General features: G+C 45.0%; 1 protein-coding gene across 1 annotated transcript; it reads right to left on the reverse strand.

Annotated features, from left to right (window-relative positions):
• Positions 1-20,396: 20,396 nt before the first annotated feature.
• Positions 20,397-21,556, reverse strand: LOC121835763. The gene has a single exon (XM_042290243.1). The coding sequence runs from the start codon at positions 21,315-21,317 to the stop codon at positions 20,397-20,399; it is 921 nt and encodes a 306-aa protein (XP_042146177.1). The 5' UTR covers positions 21,318-21,556.
• Between the last annotated feature and the right edge of the window lie 765 nt (positions 21,557-22,321).

Consider the following 22,321-nt stretch of genomic DNA (forward strand, 5'->3'; position numbering starts at 1 on the left):
CCATCGTCAGTCAGTCCATGCGGGCCTTGGGAATAATGGCTCGTTTAAACTAAACCATTCAGCAGTCATCACTGTCTGTTGCGACTCTACAGCACCCATGTACGCTCTAAACTTGAATTTGCATCTGTCGTTTGGAATAATATATCTAGCTCAGCAATCGAAAGTATTGAAAATGTACAAAGGCGGTTTGTACGTATAATCTGCGATAGATATTTTGGTCGCAAATTTTATTTTGAATACAATCTGATTTTAACTAGACTAGGATTGTGCACTTTATGTAACAGAAGGTCTATCCGAGATGTTAAGTTTTTGCATGAGTTGGTTCACGGATCAATAGACAGTTCTACTTTGCTTGCTTCTTTACATTTTCGCATTCCTGTTAACACAAGTTCTAGAAATCGTAGAGTGTTTTATCCAGATCACCTTAAAGGCCCGCTCACACTCTTGCGACCGAGTGCGACCGAGTACGACTGAGAGAGACGAGTTCTCTTAAAACTTGTTAAATGTTTTTAAAATGAGGGAAGACATTGGCATTGTGGCGCCATCTATGCGGTGATCCTGGAACTGCATTTCACAAGAGCGAAGGTTTTGCGGGATTTCCGAGGTCAAATGTGCGTAATACCCATAGAAAGGCTCGTTTATAACATTGACAAAAGTGTTTCGAGCCAAGAAAGAAAGGATAATGCGCGAGAAATAAAAAAAAAAATATGCCGGACCGCCGAGTTTACACTACTTCCCAATAGATGGCGCCAGTGTGTTTTCTGGTTTAAGAAGTTGTAAGGAACCTAAAAGGACACTGACACCCCCCAAAAATTTTTTTAAATTTTTTGTCAGGCGCTTCATTATGGTGCCGGAGGACTACCCAATTAATATTTTGCAACAGAGTAGCGTATTTTTTTAATAAAGTCAAAAGACGCAACAGCTCGAAACCGAAACCGAAACCCGACGGAGGTCGGAGAAGTGGAGAGAAGAGAGCGAGTGGCGGAAGTCACGTGTCTACACCCGACCGTGTGTTTTTTTGTTTTTTGTTTTTCTCCTTCCCGGTAGCAGACGACATGCGGCGTACGGGAACTGTTCGCCGTGGGATTCTTTTGCAGTTATGTATGTTCCGCTCGTTGTTCTGTACTCCAAGATGAGTTCTTTTGTATATTGAGGAGTTGAAGATGAGTAGTGAGTGCCCGTGGTGAATTTTGATCGGCTCCGAAAAGAATACACCCAAGATGTTGCGTGAAGAGCTGGCTCACATGTCCTGCATCCGAAACAGGAGTGGCATTGTGCGACAGGGTTTCCGAAAGATCAACGGGATCGGGACCAATGGCTGGCTGCAATTCCTGTAGACCATTTACGGTCACCTCGGAAAGCGGACGCTACCTGATTTATATGCTCCTTGCATCTTGTGGAAAGTGATTACATTGAGTTCGCAGGTGTCAAAAAGGAAATCCCATACCATTTGATTCAGCGACGTGTCGTCCACAACATTTGTTTCTTTGTTTCTGTTTCTTCAGTGATAATTTAAAAAAAAGAAAGAAAAGAAATGTGAACATCAAAAAACGTATGAAAAAAAAAAAAAAAAAAACAATTCCACGGGGGATCGAACCCGGTCCTACGACGTGTAAAGCGGACGTCTTTCCCACTAAGCTACTGGAGCATATTAAAACTAGGGGATCTCTTTCCTTAGTAATAATTCAACCGATAAACTGTAAGTTGGAAAGTTTGCTACCGATTTTTTTTTAGCAAAAGCACTCCCGGGTCGAAGTCGGGATGCACCCCGCATTGGCGACATTCTCACCTTGTAAAGAAATCGTACGCGTGCATATTCAACTCGAAGTAGACACGTCGTGCTTGACGTTTGCGCGAGCGACATCTTCAGCCACGAGAAGGGAGCGACGGCTCGGCGACGTCTTCGTGCAAATCGGCTTGGTGGTCGGGCGTGTCGTACGGGATGAAGACCAATTCTTTTGATCAGTCCCAAATTTCTCTTTTAAAGGCAGACAAAATTCTCCGGTACCGCGAACGACAGTTCTGAAATAGAGGTCCCACGCACGTCGTCCGCTGCCATCGCGTCCCTGCGAGTCCCACGATACGCGAAACGACGCACGCACACAATGCTTCCGGTTGTCTGTGAAACTTTTTTTTCAATCAACGTATTTGCAGCTTTTTAGAAGCTACAAAAAATGGGTTTCATATTTTTTTCTGTTTTTAATATTGAGTGTGTGCCTTCAGTGACCCACGACTTTGATTAAATTTGGTGGTCGCATCGATACCTTAGAAAACGGCCCGTGACCGCGGAAAAGAGAGTGAGCGAGACTCGAACCGGCCAGTTTTTGATCGGCGGTTTTCGGGCGGAAAGAAACCGAATTTCGAGCCGCAAATTCTGTTCTGGGTAGTTGAGCTCTCATATGTCACGTACAACTAAAAACCTCGGCGAGCATAAATACCCTGTCAGTGTCCCTTTAAGAGGTCGCAAGAGTGTGAACGGGCCTTAACTTGTCACCTGTATCACGAATTCAACATGTCCTTAACGCGAAGTATTCCGGCATTTATATTTTTTGTGCAACTTTGCCCCATATGTTTTACACATGTGCATGATTTTAAAATCGGTTTGATTAAGGATGTATTTTTTGTAACGGAAATGTAAGTCTTACATTGTGCTTTACCGCAAAGGCCAGCCGGCTGTTGGTAAGCACGCAAAATAAATATTGTATTGTATTGTATTGTATAGGTACATCTTTGAATAACGACAGTTTGTCATCTGCCATAACATAACACAGCCCTGCGTCGCATGGCCAGCAGGAAGTATATATACGTATATACATATATCCCGATTTCGCAGTCGGGCGACACAGAGTAATAACGGATGCAACGCGCACGCGAGCATTTGCGTCAGAACCAGGTGAGCACGAGTGAGCCCAGAGTGATGCGCAGATATACATTTTACCGCATTCGTAGATTTTTACGCAAAGCGAGCCCGCGCCGGGTGATCCACGCACAAAAGCCGTGTTTTCATGTCGGTTTATGGGAAAGCTTGACGCTCCAAAACGCGCCACCGCAGCATGACGAAGCGGATTGTATGCAGTCGAATCGACTATAGCCATATATTTTCATAGGAATGGTGACCCAGTCACAATGTCAGTAGAATGTCCAAAGAGATAGACAACATGACATTGCCATGTCTACAACCCTGCGTCCACACAGAAAAAGAAAAGGTTAATTAACATTTTGGCTTTTTTTTATCAAACGACGAGGAACTTTCACTCGTCGACGCTAATTTCGTTCCAAGATCATCATGCACATATTTTTGGGGTGGCAGGGGAGCACGCTCTAAGTTGCAGTGCTTCACTTTGAGACGCAGGCTCCCGCAGTGTTCATGAAGTGCTGTTCCGTTTTTGAAGCGACAGCGCTTTAAGGGACTCGTGTCGTAGAAAAGCCGGCGTCGGTGGCGTTGGAACGGGAAAATCCAGAATTGGTCGATAGGGTCATGACGTCACAGCCACATGACCTCGCGCGGGAATTTCAAACAACCCACATCACGTGAAACGTGACGTCACTCGTGGAATGACAGTGATTAAAAACATGAGATGTAATGCGAATGAAAGGTCGTCGCATGCCTCAAATGATTTTGCTTTATAAAGTACCATTTGCCATAAAAAAAAAAAAAAAAAATTTGAAGAATTATAGGCGGAGGCGGAATTCGGGCCCACGACCTTTCGGTTACGAGCCCGACCGACTAGGCTTGGAAACGAGCGGGACTTTACATGTTTAGTTATCGCGTTCCACTCTAAAAAAGCGAAGCTGAAGCGTCCTCCTGTAATTTTCTTTTAAAATTAAGACGCGTGTGTTCGAATGGCTATAGACATTGACTGCACAAATTGCGTCGCGATGCCGAGCGCCCGGCCCTTATAAACGATATACGGCAGCTGTGCATGGGCGCCGCCATGACCGACCTTCAGTTTCCTCTTATTCCGTTCGCTTCACTTCCTCATTACCACAACAGATCAGGTTATTGCCATTTTAGATGTCACTGTGTACTTCTCCCCAGCGCCTTTGTGCGAGGCTCGTCAACGCCCGCTTCAGTGGTTCGGCATCTCTGTAAGACACGAGAAGGTCGGCAATGGCGGCTGTAGTCTGGTGCGTGTGTAAAGCGTCTGAAGGCGCTCAGATCCCCTAAATCTGTCGCAGGAAAGCCTAAGTCTGATCGCGCGAGTAAAGCTACAAGTGCGAGACATAGGCACAATGAAACGACCGAAGCGTCGCATACAGAAACCCGACCACGGTAAATTATGTGTAGGGAGAATTCACTGCCGTAATTCCGTCCACCCTCCGCCATTTGGTTGTTAAGAGCTGACTGACATCTGCCTAAGGCGAGCGTTCCAAGAAGGCAGATAATGTCCTCAAATGAGTAGTGCGCAGAATCTTATTAGTCTAATAAAGGTGGCATCAAACCATAAAAGAGCGGAATAATGTCATGTGAATACCCCATATGTGATGGAGGCCCTTTCTCTGTGATGGATCGTTCGTGGCCTCCGAGCTTGCCGTTGTTAACTTGTGCAGCGGCAATCTCCGGCTTTCCAAGGTCTCCGTCGCTCCGTCGTGCATGCATGTGTCTCGCCCTGCAAGGAGACACGTGCTTGATAAAACGCCCGATGTTGCGTACGATGTGCCTGGGACAGCAAATGCGATGAACTTTTGGCACTGCTTGATTAACATAGTATACCTTCGACACCATTTCGGTGTCTAGTACGCAGGTCCGCACAAGGTGCGACTGAAGGCTACAAGTCCGTACTAGCGAAGCTTCTTTCGTAGGTTGAATGTTGCAACAAGTTAGACCGTCACCAGGGTCATGGCGTCTCGAACCTGATATCGACTTGTATTGCGCGTTTTTACTTCTTCGACAGAGCCAAAATAACAGATAGCCGCCGTGGGGCATAAAAAGAAAAACAAAAAAGAGGCGCACATAGACATACATATTGTGGCAGCCGCGGTGACGACTGTTTTGCCCTCAACATGCGCGTACCCTGCAGTGACGTCAATCTGATAGGACGCGGCGCGCATGCGATGCCGTCACCGTGCGCTCGTCTGCCCCCAGCCGGGTGAACCGTGTTGCGCGAGATCGACGATTTCGTGCTTCGGTTGTGTCGCCGTCCGTCCTCGACGCGCAAAAGGGAAACCGTCTGGGCTCCGGTGCCGGCCATTGGGCTTCCGCCCGAGAACACCGGCGCATACATCCGGCGCGCGTGCCGAAGGACGGTAACGTACGGGGTGCCGTCGCCACACCGGCAGCTGCATCCACCGACGACGACACTCTGTTGGGGCGGTTGACGTCGAACTCACGCGGTCGGAGGGACTCTCGTCGGCGCAGCCTCCCTTCCGCAGGTGGATTGCGACCTGTCGTCGTAGGCGCCAGGTGAGTGGCTTTAGATCAGTGCGCTGTTTACAACAAAGTAACACGCCGACGTGTGTTATTGAAACTGTCGTTTGCCCGAGAAGCACACGAACGCACCCAAGATTCAGGACAGAAAGCGCAATGTCACGGCGCACTCTCCGTGCAGTGCGCTCGATTGGACTAGCCTGCGGACGAGCACGCACAGCCAGACGGCGTGACGTAGCGCTTTCGACGCTGCTTGTTTGTCTGCTGTCTCGTAACGTCGGCAGCCATGAAACAAAGAGATTCTAGACAGTTTTAGCAAGGCATTACCGCGAGCTCTCGGTAACGCTCCCTGCGCGCACCGAGGAGCACGCTTCGAAGGTGTAGCGCGAGCTTCCGCTATAGCAATTCCGTGCTACCCTGCGGTATGTGCTAAAACTTCCTATTGCCCGAGTTCCCGGACAGCGTATGCGGAGCTCAGGAAGTCGCATTTTCGAAGCGCAACTCGCCAATGGAGCCAACTCTGCACTAAGCAGCAAGATGGTGGCGCCCACAAGACAGATGGAGATTGGAGCGTCAATATTCTATAGCTTATTTCAGGCTCTGGCTTGTTTATAACGACTCTATAGCTGCACCAATCTGTGACGTTCGCAGACAAACGCCCTAAGTGCGCGAAACAATGTTCTCAGCTGTTTTACTTTTTACTCGGGCGAGTTCATTCTTTGAAATACCGACGGACAAATGCATCACCTAAAAGTACAGCCTCGTGCAATATGAAAAACTCAGTGGGAGCGCGTGGCCACGCGGCCGAGATGGTGGCGGGCGGGGGCGCTGTGCGCGCTTCAGGCGATTCCAGGGGAGGACACTCACTCGAAGCTGAACCGGGCCTGAACACTCTTAGCAATTTTCGGTTTCGGTTTAGTGGAAGAACATGCTCATTGGCGTCATGCTTAGAGATATGGTCACAAACGCTCAAAACAAGCTAGTCGTTACTGTTGTTGTTTTTCTTTTTTATCGGTTGATCCTTGTGTAAAAGGTCAGAACAGGCACTGCCAAATGAACAAAACTATGTTTAAAAGATAAAACGCGTTCAAGAGCGCATTCATTCGTTTAGAATGGCACGGTTTTGAAACGCACGGGGCTTCGCCTTGCCCTCCCTGAAGGGGTAACAGATTTGGCCGGGGCACTTGGTTCTGCTGGCGACGATGCAAAGACGGAAGAGAAAAGGATTAGTCACAAAGAGGCGATTACAAGGTAGGTGGAAGTTATGTAGCGAAAATAAACATTGCACAACTAACTAGCACAGCTAGGGACAGGCGGGACAGAAGAAAATTGGAACTCCCTCCCGCGTGGCTCCGGCCCAAAGTCTCAACCTTTCCCCCAGTAGGTCCGGTGCTGAAGTAACGCCGACAAGGTTTGATCAGTTAAATTGGCGAGTCCCTCGCTGGGATGAAGAGGCGGGGGGTGATGTTTTTGGTTTTTTTTCCGATCCCCCAAAGGTTATCCTGGCGATATCCCAAACTGCCTGGTTATAGTTATGGGGATAAAATTGGCTTAGAGAGGCTGGAAGAATAAGATGTTTGTCGTTTAGACTTAGGCTAGGTGGCGCAAGCTACCGCCCGTTACAAAGGGTATAGCGATTAACATCCATCCATTCATTCAGTGGACAGAGGAGTGCTACCTCTTCTCCTCTCCAGCAATCCATCTGCTTCCTCCTCCCCAGCCTTCTTTTACCTCGCCCTGAACTTTTAACCTGCCACCGACTCTAGTAACAATTTCGTCGTTTACCCTGAGACTGGGTTTTTTTTTTTGAAGAGCAGAAGTGACAGAAAAAACAGACAGGTCTCAAACTCAGCTATACGTTTATTCCAACAACTTCCTCTTATATAGTTCGTTTTCGTCGTCAACAACCAATCACATACGACTTGTCCTTTGCACCGTGACTTTACAAGTTCCACTATATCACAAAAGAAGCGGACACTCCCAACGTTTCCAAGTGAAAAGGTTCTAGCAGAAGATATGCCTCACAAAGCCTCAAGCAACTCTTTTGTGTCCTCACAATAAACAGGACAACAGCCCACAACAACATCCCACTCAAAACTGGTCACCTCCAAAATTGTTTTCTACAATTTTGGAGGTGACCAGTTTTGAGTGGGATGTTGTTGTGGACTGTTGTCCTGTTTATTGTGAGGACACAAAAGAGTTGCTTGAGGCTTTGTGAGGCATATCTTCTGCTAGAACCTTTTCACTTGGAAACGTTGGGAGTGTCCGCTTCTTTTGTGATATAGTGGAACTTGTAAAGTCACGGTGCAAAGGACAAGTCGTATGTGATTGGTTGTTGACGACGAAAACGAACTATATAAGAGGAAGTTGTTGGAATAAACGTATAGCTGAGTTTGAGACCTGTCTGTTTTTTCTGTCACTTCTGCTCTTCAAAAAAAAAACCCAGTCTCAGGGTAAACGACGAAATGGTTGACTTCCACCAGCTAGCCTGTACTTTGACTCTTTTTTCGTTAGTTGACTATAGTAACGCTTGCGGTGTGCTCAACACTATTCGTACACAGCCTTTCAGAACTCAGTCTGGAAACATCAATGACTATATATCGTCATTTGAGTGTATGGCCCCTGTGTATACTAATGGCAGCTTTCCGGTGACTGATGAATGTAGAAGTGAAAGAAACGTTCCCAGGCGAATGACACGAGGCCACTCGGGGCGTAAGCACAATTTGACGGTCTTTAACGGCTGTGCATGGTGAACGTTAAAGACCCCAGGCTAGCAGTCGTATTGCACTGCCTAAACTTCTCAGCTACAGCGTAAGACAGTGTCGCCTATACCTCTGAAGCACACAGTATATAATTTCCTTTTGCTTTTTAAGCGTAAATTAATTACAAGCACTGCGCCAGCGTTCATTTCGGACTCGGGTTGACTCGGTATCCTGACGCACACTCGGCCCTCACTTATCAAGGGCGCTATTAGCTCTTCGAAACGGAAACAAATCAAAGAACAGTGCGGTGAAGTACTTCCTCTTGTGCCGTTGACAAGGGAAAGTAACAGTGCCCGATAAAATACATTTTATTACTGTGGCAATGGTTACTAATACGTATTAAGATTGAAATGTGTGCTAGTTGGTACATCGTTGGGCGGAAACGCCGAAGAAACCGGGACGAAAAAGTAGACAAGGACGTGGCGTGCGTAACTTTGATTCGTCCCTGTAGCTGTCTTAAGTGTCTCTGCCGAATGTTTAACACTCATGCTAGCATTCCTTTGTGTGTTGAAATGGTTATCTCGGTTGGCCGTAATTTGCCGAGAGATAGCCCACCTAAACTCGATGAAAGTCGGATGAAAATAAGGGGCGGGCTAACTTTCGGTGTGCCATATAAAAAAAGTTGAAGAAATTATAATTTTATATCATGTGACCTTTGAAACTTGTGAGACCAGGAAGGGGCGATGAACCAGGGACGATTGTCCTTCTCAGTCAGCCATGTTCGCTTATCTCCTGCGGTAGTTAGGTAACACTGTTTTGCCGAGGTCACCATGGCCCGGTCCCTGTAATTACTGGAAGTGGGCAATTTTTCGCTGTTTGTGAAAAAAAAAAAAGTAAGAAAAGCCAATCATGCCGAACAGAGGGGTGGGCTATCTTTCGGGGATGGGGCGTCTCTCGGAATACTACGGTATTTATTTAGACTTTCTTCGCTTATGATTACGGTACTCTTTTTTCCCCGGCCTTTGACACTGCCACAGATCGTTAGTCCGGCCCTTTAACCAAAATGTTTGGAGACCTCTGATTTAGACGAAAGTTCCTCCAATGGGTTGCTCAATAAGACGGCATGTAGGTGGTAATTTTATTTGTCAATTTCAAGATAGTAAATCGCAGGCCTAAAAAAAAATTGGTAAAAACAGAAGCTCCAGAACGAAGGTTCACTGTAGAACAGCACGAGGACGGAATCTTGCAATTTCTTGATTTACGTGTGCATGTCGAAAAATGACTTTTGTGGGAGTACAGGAAAGAAAATGCTAAATCACTTTTAAGCAAAAAAGTTGTCAAGCAAAATCTGTTAAAACTAGAGTTGTCAAGTCTTTATTGGTGAAAGCAATGCGGAAATCATGTGCCCATTAAATGAATCAGTCCGTAAAAAGACACTGGAAGAGACTGGAAAGTTCTTGGTATGAAGAAGATTTCATAAAAGAAGACAACTACAACCTCATTTCAGAGATGAACGTAAAGGGGATAAAGAACAAAGTAAAGAGGTATAAGTGATTCCGTTTTTCCACAAAATCTCTTACAATTTAAAGGCCTGCACAAACATGTTTGGGGTAAATGTTATTTTTAGATCAGATTATGAACTAAATTTCTGGTCAAAAAGTATCTCGGAAGGTACATCGGGAAGTGTCAGTTTCGTCTGAAAAAACGATCGTATATAACAGTGCTTCTGAAATGGGGGTCCGCGAAGGCAGTCTAGGGGTCCGCGAAGCACTGCCTCATCGCTCAAGCTCGGCAATAAAAGTCGCATTGTTTTCAGATTGAGAAGAAACATTTTAGTCTTCGGGTGATGCTATTTGTGTCCACGTCAATGAGAGTAGTCACTTCACACTAGCCCTTATATATATTAATTTATTCAATAATTATCAAAATTGACCTAAACCTTCCCCTCCTCTCCCCCTCGCTCTCTCTATCACTCTCTCTCCCCCCCCCCCCCCTTCACGAATTGGGCCCCTCATCACCTCCGTTGATCCACTAGGGGTCCGCGAAACATCAATGGTTGAGAACCACTGGTCTATGACTTGATACCGCTGACTTCTGGTTTTAAATGGGAACCGGGCAATTCCGGACAAACTGGTCCCTGACAAACTGGTCCCTGACAAACTGGTCCCTGACAAACTGGTCCCTGACAAACTGGTCCCTGACAAACTGGTCCCTGACAAAATGGTCCCGGACAAAATGGTCCCGGACAAATGGTCCCGGACAAATGGTCCCTGACAAAATGGTCCCTGACAAAATGGTCCCTGACAAAATGGTCCCTGACAAAATGGTCCCTGACAAAATGGTCCCTGACAAAATGGTCCCGGACAAAATGGTCCCGGACAAAATGGTCCCGGTCAATATGGCCCCACACAATACAATCCCAAGCACAAACTTGGACAAAATGGCTCCACGCAAACATTTTGAAGCATAGATCTTGCTCTTTGGGGATTAGCGGATTGTTTTTTACTTGGTGCAAATCGGATGTAGAAAAATTAAAATAAAACTCTAATAATTTTAAAGATGATATATTAATTTTAAAACAGATTGCATGCCAATAGCTGAGTCAAGAAGGGAAAAGTAATTTATAGAAATAATATAAAAGTACATACATATTTAAATAATATGTATGTAATTTATAAATTTATAAATTTACAAATTTATAAAAAGTAATTTATAGAAATAATATAAAAGTTCATACATATTTAAATACAATATTTGACATACTGAGCACGAGAAAAATAAAGTTGTTCGAAAACATGCCATAACACATATGTATGTGTGATGGCGTGTTATGTGATGTTATAATAAACATCACACATATTTCATAGGGTGGAGGGATGGAGGCTTGGGCGAGTTGGCTATTCATGACTCGAAAGTAACCGCGCAAAAGGAGATTCACAAGCTCAGACCACACGCGCACCGTCGAAAAGGAACCCCTCACGTCGCGCTACTATCAACTCTGGTTTGTATTTTGTTTTCCTCCTTTGCACCGATAAAAGAAAGACAACATTTCTTTTTGCACACTTTAAAGTAGAGCTGGGCTCGTTGGGGGAATTTAAACACGGTACTATAGGTGTAACAGCGCGTAACAACGAGGACTAAGAAAAGAAACACACAACACGGGACGAACGCTGATTCCCAAATAGCTGATCAATGGTGAAAACAGATCACAGGAAAACACGAAAGGCACACTCAACCACATATGCGCCACCAAAACCGTCTCGTCACAAAGGGCTTTAGCTATCAACTCATTACTTGCCCCCATTCATAGTAAAAAAAAAAAGAAAAAATAAGGCACTAATTTACGTTGTGAAGCTGGTTGGACAGCGAAGCTGTGGTATCACCTGCAACATTTTATGGCGAACGCCACCAGGTGGTGCTCCAGTCTTTGACATCCCAGAGAACTTCCGGTTTATAAAAAGAATGAACGCAGAGTTGCCATAGTAACGAGGCCACCTTAACATTGCTGCTTGAAATGTATGAAACGTTTAATTACCAATTCTCCAGGTGAACGCCGAAAGAACGAAGGACTGCGAGATCTGTAAAATGTTTCGAGTATTCTTGTAAACCAACTTGCCTCCTCCAAGATGTAATATTCGACAGCCGAAGGCCCTCGCTAAATATCCAAGTTTGTTGTCCGAATAGCATTTATGATTTCGGGCACTGGTGACATAAGCAAGCTGAACAGGCTTGCAAAGACTGTGCGACCGGAAATCGCTTAGGACGCAAGCGGCAGTTCATGTTTGTAAACAGCAAAAAGGTCTATACCAAATGATGGACGAAACATAAGTAAATGCACTGTGCCAAAACTTTTATATATTTGAAAGATTTCGTACGGCTGCCGTTGTCGCTGCAGCTTATGCAACCACAATTTTTACCGAGAAACGCATGCGGGGAACGCTACGTGCTTATCCTTTATCACGTGGTTTTGACACTTGTTTTGTAGTTTTCTTGTTGAAACAAGTATCGAAACCACATGATAAGAGATAAGGCCCGCGCGAACGATAATAAGGCGAGCGTGAGGGTTTTCTGTCGACTATTTTTTCTATCAACTACTGTTCTGTCAAAGGACACGAAAAAACCCGACCAGAGAGTCATATACGGCTTCGCTGTATTTTTCTTTTTGTCTTTAATGCCACCGATGGCTTCCTCGCACATTGCGCTCCGTAATTAACAATGTGGAAGGCCTTTATTGCTTCTCTCGTCACCTTATCTCGATGTCTTCCTAACATAGTGGTCTCATCGAAGGATGGTTTGCACTTGCATGTCCCGCATTGCACCAATAGATTCCCGCCGACCGTGGCTCACAGGAAATAGCCGTGCTCCCTTAGCATGTCGTTTAAGCATCTACCGGTTTGTCCAATGTAGACTATGCCACAAACGAGGGGTGTCCTGTATACAACACAGTCACAGACGGTTTGGCATGCTTGTTGCTACAACTGTTTTTTGGTAGCCCCTAGTCTGTCTTCGAGTTGACACTCGAACAAAGTTGGCTCATTCTCTGGGGGCCAGCAAACACAACCGGGATGGCTTACCGGCCTGCTACTTTTTTTTTTCAAAATATGAGATACGTTGTACATGTAGTCATGTACTTGTACATGTCGTCATGTACAAGGTTTTGGCAGCCCTCCTACTGCCAAAGCTATCGCAGCTTCCGCGGTGCTCCGACTCTGCCAAAGCTAGTTGTGCGAGTGCATGCGAATGAGACGAAAGACTAAGCCATGAGGTCTCGAAGCAGTGCAAAGCTGGAGCACTGCGGAAGATACGCCCGTCTTGACAATTTAGCACAAAATAGTTGACACCGAGTATGAAACCCTCTAATGCAAAAATGCGAAAAACAATCGGCGCAACTAGTTTAATAATGCTGCAGGCCCAGTGAGTGACTCTTGAGCGGACGGAACCCGAGTCCATCCAACTAACTCGACGAGGAGGAAACGCGCTTATCACCGGTGCACAATAACAATAAACTTGGCGACAACCGTCTCGGGAATCCGAATCTGTTCCAGACAAGGATTACACGTGTTAGGGGGTGCCGCCGTCAGCTATCTAGTATGCCTTGTAGCCCTTCACGCGTCATCAGAAGTCTTTTCGTTTCCTCGACGAGTAGCAATACTAACACGCGAGCGTTTCGTAACCTTGCTTTCCCTCAGGTTTTGCTCGACAAGAGCGCGGAAAGTATATCATATATACGCTAAACCCGAGCAAAGCCTTTTCTGGAAAATTTTTTTTGACGTTTTCTTTATCAAGGACGTATTCAGTTGACGGATGTGATATAATTGCCACAACTAATTTTGTGTGTAGGAGCATCTTTACACCTGACGAACGTCGCTGAGGCAAGCTTTAGGAAAACATTTCGTGAGTACAGGTTTTGATAATTTATTTTTTTATGTGTCCATCTGCAAAGTGGTCTTCGACTTGCTTCTCGCGTACTTATGGGAGACGGGATTGGGAGCTGTGTCTAAACCCTTAGTCCTTTCATCTGATACGCTTGGCAAGATAGCGATTGCACCCATTATTCTATACTATATGATTTCACTTACTTATTTGAGATAACATCATTGGAGCTATAGGAGCGCTCACACAATTACACGGAAATGTTTTGCGAATACATTACACGCTTTCAAAACCTGCAATTTCTGGACTGAGATAGCGAGCGTATTGGTTAATTTAACTTTATTTCCCGGAAAGAATAACAGCCAAGAATGACCGGACAAAAACGTACCGTGCTTCACTTTTTTCGCTTCACATTTTTAGGAAAAAAATACTGGAAACTTATAATGTAGAAATCCCCAGACTGTGGTAAAAGTAGAGAAACATGGTCGAAGAAGAAGGACAGGGGAAAAGAACGTCTCAAACGACAGGCGAAAAGAACGTCTCAATTTTAAAAGGCGTTCTTTTCCCCTATCCTTCTTCGACCAAGTTTCCCTGCTTTTACCATAGTCTCGGGTTTTCTACATCATGATCAACATCCACCAGCTCGCCTGCGCACTCACTGTTTTTTCATGGAAACTTAAGTTTTCTTTCCTTCTCAACTCAACAGCGAAAGGGAAAATCACGTCATCCTGACATACCATTTCACTGTTGTGGTATTTACTGGACGACATATCTTGGCGCCCAGTGCTCCCACTTCGTTAAGCAGTCACTCCCCCCCCCCCCCCCCCCCCCCCCCCAAACATTGTTCTCGAGGCTTTGTGCGTGCTTTATGTTTTAGCTGCGCACTTGAAGTGCGCTAAATGCACAAACCCTCCGTGTAAATGTAAAGAAGTCCCATACAGACTTATGGTTTTTGGCAAAACAGAAGCGTGATAACTTAAACGATAAAACTTTTACTGGTTTAAGTCGGACTGTCGATGACGTAATCTGTTTATTTGCTTACAGTGCTGCAACCACGACACATATTTCTCTGTTAGGCCTTCAATGAAAACACGCGGCACTTTCCTTTTTAATACGCCTACCTTACAAGTTCTCGCCAAAGAGGTAAAGAATGCCATGAACAAGCAATATAAGAAGAAATGTATCTGCCGAAGGGTCAAAAGCTTTCTCGTTTGACAAACATCACAGTCACCGTTTGAACCTAATTACGAGATGACACCGATGACACTACGGTTCAAGTCAGTAACATAGCAAGGAATATATTTTGTTTAGAGAGGTTGGGATGGACTTGGCGTGCGAGAGGGGTCGTTGAAACCGAAAATATATATGGTCTGCTGAATTTTGGGGAGAGAGAGAGAGAGAGAGAGGTTGTATGTGGTAAAGCCTTATACGGCCTCCCCTGGCAACGTCACTGGCTCGAGTACTGCTTCGGTTCTGTTGGTTCTCCCTGTAACTTTACTTTTTTTTTTTATTTTTTTAACAGTGTAGTGTAGCAAACATTATTAAAAACCTTGGTAAACAAAAAAAAATATTTTTAATGTTTTTTAAGTAGTTCGCTTCATCACATCTTCTTTAATATTCTGTCTTTTTATTACAAGAGGCACACAGTGATTAAAAATATATTGAGCGCCTATTGTGGCAATAAAAGTTGCGACTGCCTATAAATGAACAGCCGGAAAGAATAAACACGAAAACGGGACGAAAACTTACGCATACAACTTTTCCATTTCCGTTCCGTTTTTGTCTTTATTCTTTCCGGTTGTTTCAGAATATTTACCAACACGCTCGTTTTTAATGTTAAGCTTTTACACGGTTTGCGTTGACGTCCCATCAGCAGTCATTATAATGGCCTTGCTGCTTAGCGCGTACCTTCTGCAGAATTCGCTTTGCAACACCATATTTGATTTTCTCATCAAGGACAAGTGGGAGTGACCACTCTACCCATGGAACATTCTGTGGCATTATAGACGAGGGGAGGAGTGCGCTTTAATCGACATTTATGGAAGCTTTGGTCATTATGCGCGTCCCTCTGACTACAGCCACAGAAAGTTATTCGCAAGGTTAGCACAATGCGATGGCATCACGCGCAAAACATGTATAAAAATTAAAAAAAAAAAAGAAACTTCGCCCACATAGACACGCACAAAAAAAAAAGAAAAAAAAAACCTTAATGTAAAATGTGCTGAGGCGCATTAGAACTTTTTGGGGAATTGGATGGAATATTGTTTTATGAGTATACCGAGCGTGAAAACGTTTAGGGTCTATAGGAAGATGTCGCTTACTATCTGTGACGTAAAACAAATGCTGAGTTCGTGGCTTGGTGTACAATACGTGACTGAGAATTCGTTCACCAGCAATATGTCGGTGCTCACCTCACACCGATTGTGTAAATGTTAAACTTTATCCATGATCCAGAAGTAAATGTCAAGCTCCTGAAACGGGAGATGACTGATACTTGTTTCACGCATTGCATACAAGGCTGTTAGCGCTTCTGACGCTAGTGCGTTGCTTTATCTGATGTCTCATTATCATGACAGCGCGTGCCATTGAAACTACACGTCTTCACCGCCGTAGTAAATAAAAGTCCGGCTCCTCGCGGAGCGTTACTAATTTACCCATTTATGTGGAGAACTAAGATATATCTAGTAGCCCTTTAGGCTAGATATCTTATCGAGACGTACACATTTCAAACTCCAAAAGCATGGCTTCTTCCTTAGACAACAAAGTCTCTTAAGAACTCGTGATAACAAGTAAAGGCATGTATATAACATATGTCAAGCCAAGTATAGGCTCGCGCAAGCAGCTCTGACAGCGTTGCAGTGCACTGTACGAAGCGGGATACAGGACATGTTTACAAACGCTGCAGGCCGGAGCGGAAGCACGCGTCGTTTGACAACCGCAGTTGCTTTTTTCTTCGCATTTTTACCACAGAGAAGGTAGAGCTCGTGCTCTGGGAATCGCTTCTAGTGTGGATGCTTGGTCTTCACCTGCTGGGGTGGGGGACACCGGAGAATCGCCACTTGACTATAAAAAATTGGGTTGTGTGTGTGTTTATACAGCCTAGAACTTGGTCTGCCTCACAGGGGCGACGAGTCTCCCAGCTGTAGATGAGAAATTTAGCCAGTGCGGTACCGCTAGCCTGGGGTCTTTAACGTGCATCACGCAGTAGTGATACACGACCGCACGCCGGTACGATGCTCATCCAGATCGAAACGGGCAGGGGTGGGGCTCGAACCCAGGATCCCTGGGTTCTGCAGCGCGAGCTTTCGCTCCACGTGCGTCGAGCTGGTGTGCGCTAGACCACTCGGCCACCGATCCCCCTTTTTTTTTTTTTTTTTTTTTTTTCTTTATTACATGGAAGAAGAAACCATGGGATCACAACGTTGTCGTTCAGGGTACACTCTACACAATCATACTACACATGTTAAAACTCTCTAATGTCTACAAGACTGTTAAACAGAGGCAGCCAGTCAGGAACTACAGTTTGGATATCATACACGCTTTTGACGCGGATAACAAGTTGAATGAAATGCAGGCGTACTGTTTTTGGATGCAAATTCTCATTCCTTATGTCGAGGCGGGACTTCCACATGCTATACAACGCTAGGAGCATTACAGTGTCATACGGAAAGTTATCTCTAGATGATACAGGCAGGAAACGAATTGAATAGGGTGTAATATCAATATCCTTTTTTAAAGTGCGCTGCAGAATATCCCAGAAGAAAATGGCATCCCAACAGTGAATAAAAATGTGTTCAATGGTTTCAGGCGTTTTACATAATGTACAGTTTGTTGACCACGGGACGAATATTCCTTTCTCTTGTAGCCACACTTTCGTGGGTAACACGGAACAATGCAATTTGAAAAAGAAAGTTTTTGCTGCAGGGGGGATGGGCATCTTCTTTACCCGGCGCAGTACATCCCGTTGGGAAACATTGCTAAACATTGAGCGGTAAATTGGCATTGGAAATAGGGTTTTCACAAGATCCCTTGTCAACTTTTTACGTGAAACAGTCACTAAGTATTCTTTTGAAAACCTTACTGATAAAAACTGAAAAGCATCGACTACTTCTTTAAGATATCCTACTAACAAACAGGTTTGGTCTCCCACGGTGGATACGATAAAGTCAGGTAGGTAGTATGCGAGCCTATTCTGAATGACTTCACGAAGAAAAGGGTGCTTCTGGTCCCGTAGGAAAAGAAAACGTGAAACCAACTGACGTATAAATAAATGGGGAAGGCCGAGTCCACCATCTGATACACGACAGAACAAATTGTCACGACGCATGGGTTCCCAAGTGGACTTCCATACTAAAACAGCAAAAACCCTGTGTAATTTTTGAATACTTGTTCGTGTACAGTGCAATACCTGCAAGACATACCATACTTTAGCCGCCAAAAACATATTACAGATGGTCGAAAGTGCAAACACTGACAAATTCTTTTGTGACCAGTTATTGGCTCGTTGTTTCAATTCAGTCGCAACTCCGGACCAGTAGGACGTGCTATTTCGGTAGTGTTTCAATGGCACCCCTAGATAGTTACACGGAGTGCAGCTCCAATCTATGCCTTCGTATTGCTTGGGCGTTGTCGCCCAGGTCCCATGCCAGAATCCGCGACACTTATCTAGATTTACCGAGGCTCCAGTGGCCTCACAAAATCTGCGAGTGAGATCCATGGCATGGGTCACGCTTTTCTTATCATTACAGAAGTATGCGACATCGTCAGCATATGCTAGAACTTTAATTTCAGTGTTACTCAAAGTAAAGCCTTGTATTTTTCTACTTCTTATTATACTTTGGCACAAAGGTTCTAGATATAGAGTGAAAAGTAATGGAGATAATGGACAGCCCTGTCGAACTGAAGAACAAATTGGAATGCTTTCTGTAACGTTGTTATTTATGATTAAGCGTGTACAACAGTTTGTGTACGACATTTTAACGCCATGAAGTATCATATCACCAACGCCAATGTGCGACAAAATCATAAAAAGAACATTATGACTAACACGGTCAAATGCTTTTGCGAGATCAACTTGCAGCATCGCTACCTGAGAGCTGCTGTTGGTGACACACTCTAATACGCTTCTGGCAATATGAATATTTGTCTGAATGGACCTTCCACGAATTCCACACGTCTGGTGATCCCCTACTAACTCGCAAATGACGCGCTGCAATCTATTTGTCAGTATTTTAGCAAATATTTTATAGTCCACATTGCATAATGTGATTGGTCGATAGCCAGTCACTTGTGAAAGTTTGTTTTGGTCATCTGTCTTTGGAATAAGAATAGTGTGTGTATGCAGAAATGAGGGCGGGAGACTTTTGTTTCTGTAGGCCTCTTGAAAAATCTCCTGCAAGATGGGACATAAAGTGTTTTTGCGAAGTTTATAAAATTCTGCAGTAATACCATCCGGTCCTGGGGTTTTGTTTGTTGGAAGGGCATCCACAGCGTTTTCTACCTCAGCTAAACTGATCGGTTCTTCCAATTCTTTTGTGTGTTTTTTTTCTAACTGTGGAAGCAATGTTACAAGCTCCTTTAGATATTCTATATCTGTAGAGGCAACCTTTGTGCCGAATATCTTTTTGTAATGTTCAGAAAAGGCTTCGACTATAGCTTCGCTATTTCTAATAATCATGTTGTTTTGCCTTATCTCTTGAATTTCTTTAGTCATCGCATACCTTTTCTCCTCCCCTATTACCTTCTTTGTTGGCTGTTCTCCTAAAAAATATTTTTACAGCACGAGAACGTATAACAGCGCCTTGATAACGCTCTTGGTGAAATTTATCAAGCTCGGCTTTTATGCGGATAATATCTTCGAAACCCTGTCCAGAGTTTTGACATTCAAGTTGAACCAAGGCACGTAAATTACTTATCAACGTCCTCTCGGTCTCAGACTTTTGGAATTTTAATACACTAGCTCTCTCAATTGCCATCTGTTTAAATTCTTGTTTAAAAAGCTCCCATTTAACAGATATATGTTCAGTTGTTCTTCCTATTCGCTCAAAAAGATCGGTCACAGCTGCGACAAAGTTTTCATCTTTTAACAGTTGGTTATTAAGTTTCCATACTTTCCAGTTTATACACTTTTTTCTTCGTTTCCTTCCAATTGTTATTGATACCATGCAATGGTCGGTGAAAAAAACTGGATCTACGGCATAACCATTTAAATTGTCAATAAGGTCTACTGAGCAGTAAATCCTATCAAGTCTTGCGTTTGATGTGTTTTGAAAATGGGTATATGGTAAGTGTTTTTCCTTTAGCTGAAATGCTGCAACATCGAAAATATTAGACTCGTCCACAATGTCCTGTAGTAGTCGTTCACTTTTGTCAATTCGAAGTTTATATGGTGCTCTGTCTGCTCCGTCGCAAACGCAGTTAAAGTCTCCAAGCAGAACTACCATTCTATCACAAAGTAAATAAGGTCGCAGGTGATCAAAAAAAGTTACTCTAGCATTCACGTCATTCGGCGCATAAACACATATCACTCTCCACATTATGTCGGAAACTCGGAAGTCGCACATAATGAAGCGCCCGCAAAGGTCTGTCGTGACAGCTAAATCAGACAAATGAAAAGACTTTCTAATAAACAATAAACATCCGGCGGAGAGACCTACAGCATGGCTGACGCATACCTCGTAGTCATACAGGAAATGTTGTATGGCCTGTTCTACCTGTTCTACCGTTGACAGTTTTGTTTCCTGTACGGCTAGAAAGTCTACCTCTTTGTCTTCAAGTAGACGTTTCAAATGATATTGTTTCTTTCGGGAGTTAAATCCTCTTACGTTTAGGGTAACAATACGAAGGCTATCACTTAAAGGCAATGGAAGGGGAGGAGGGGGGTGAGGATAGGATAGAGGAGGGGGAGGTGGAAGGGCAAGGGGAGGGGGGTGGGTGGGGTTTGGTCATGTACTCTAGTGTGCAAGGGAGGTTTTTCGCTTACTCGCGATGGTGTCAGGCGGGTGTTTTTTCCTCTTGGTGTCACTATTGTCCTTGCACGTGCTGGGGCTTAGGTCCATTGCTGACGGGTCACTTTTGTTGTCAAACGTTGTAAGTCCGTCTGCAGACACCGCTGACTGTTTCGGTGCCTCCGTTTCCGGTGTTGACAAGGTGTCCTTGATTGGTCCTTCCTGGGAAAATTCTTTCACGGCTTCTGTCGATGTTGTGTCTTGGAGTACCTCCGAAGCTTCTTTTTCAACTTGCGTTTCGCTCTCGCCGGAACTCTGAGGCAGTGCCTCTCTGGGCTGCGCTTGAGTGGAGAGAACATCTCCGCTAGCATCTACGACCTCGGAAATATCCATCAAAAGTTCCGGGTTGGCGTCAGGGTCGTTTCCAGAGCCTCGTACTACAGTTGCATAGCTTGAAAAGCACTCGTCGCTCTCATGCCCAAATCGATTACAACGTGCGCATTTTGGAGTACGGCACTGTCGTCGAATATGACCGACCTTCTTGCATCGTAGACACAAGGGTGGTCGTCCCGACATCACCAGGAGGGATTGTATGCCGGAAACCTTCAGTAGGTGAGGGATGTCTTCCGACGTCACGGTGTCGTGCAGCGTTAGGCAGACCTCCCTGTTCAGCGTCTCCATGTTCTCCATTCCTGGCACGCGCCACTTTTCTCGCGCCATGCTTCGAACCGTGCCGAACGGTGCTAAGGCTTCAACGACCTTTTTATCTTCTAAGTATGACGGCAGCCAGAGTAGCTTGAGCTTCACGTCCTTTGAGTTCGGGTCGATGATTAAACACTTTTTCCCTTTTACGCTGAGTTCTTTCGCGGTTGTCAACTTTTCGGTGGCTTCTGGACTAACCAGCGTCGCCATCCACACATGGCTCATCTGAAATTGCCCGAGAGACACCACTTCGTTGAGGTCGACGACTCCTCTAAGTCCATCGCGAAAGTCAACTGCACGGTAGGGCCGACCCGTGAGGTCAGCGTGGAGGAAGACCGAATTTACGCACAAGGCCCCAGATGGAAAACGTGGAAGTATAATCTTATACTCATCTTGGCCGGTTGCCGGAATGGGAACGTCTCTTGGGGCCACGGGTGCCGCTGCAGGGTTCACCGAGTACACCTTGTGATTTTCGTTACCAGTATAAGAAGCAGAGGTAGATGGGTTTCCTCGGCCTGAGGCCGATTGTTGATTTTCAACGGAGAACATGAAAGCACGACCGTTCGAAACGGCGTCTTCTTCTTTCTCCCCCCGGCCACCGATCCCCCCAACCACTTGACTATAGGAAACCAGAAGGATGTCTTTACAAACCGAACAGACATCACGTGTTTATGGATGAAACCTTCAAAAGGATCGTCCGGTAAACTTTTGTGTTTCAGAAAACAACTAAATTATGTCTTGTAGATCCTGAGATGGGGTCCATTTTTTTATCGTTCCCCATCTCAGAGTCTGCAAGATGTCGATTCATTACCAGCTCGCCCCAACTCTATCACTGTTAAGAAATTATATTGTTATTGCTTTCAGAAATATCTTCCGCGCAATATTCGAATTTTTAATCCTCCCACGCACGAGTAATTCTGCGCAGAATGAACCCGCGAAACACACATCGTTTTCGTTGGCAACAGTGGAAGCTCTGACGTAACGTCGTGCAAGGAGAGCCGCGACAGCTCTTGGACTGCTGTCTCGGTAAAACAACGTCAGAAAGTCAAGATTGACGGTATTGAGGGAAGCTCAGTTCTTCGACGATGATCTTTGCACGCACCATCAGCCACGTTGATCAAAGCCGGGAATAAGCCAACGCCCGCGACCCTGCACGTTACAATGTCTGATGTGACGTCACGACATGACCAGCCACGCCTAATTGCGAAATTCGGCGTGCAGTTGCGTAT

This window comes from Ixodes scapularis, unplaced genomic scaffold, assembly GCF_016920785.2.
Source record: "Ixodes scapularis isolate PalLabHiFi unplaced genomic scaffold, ASM1692078v2 PGA_scaffold1__304_contigs__length_218370807, whole genome shotgun sequence".
Lineage (NCBI taxonomy): Eukaryota > Metazoa > Arthropoda > Arachnida > Ixodida > Ixodidae > Ixodes > Ixodes scapularis.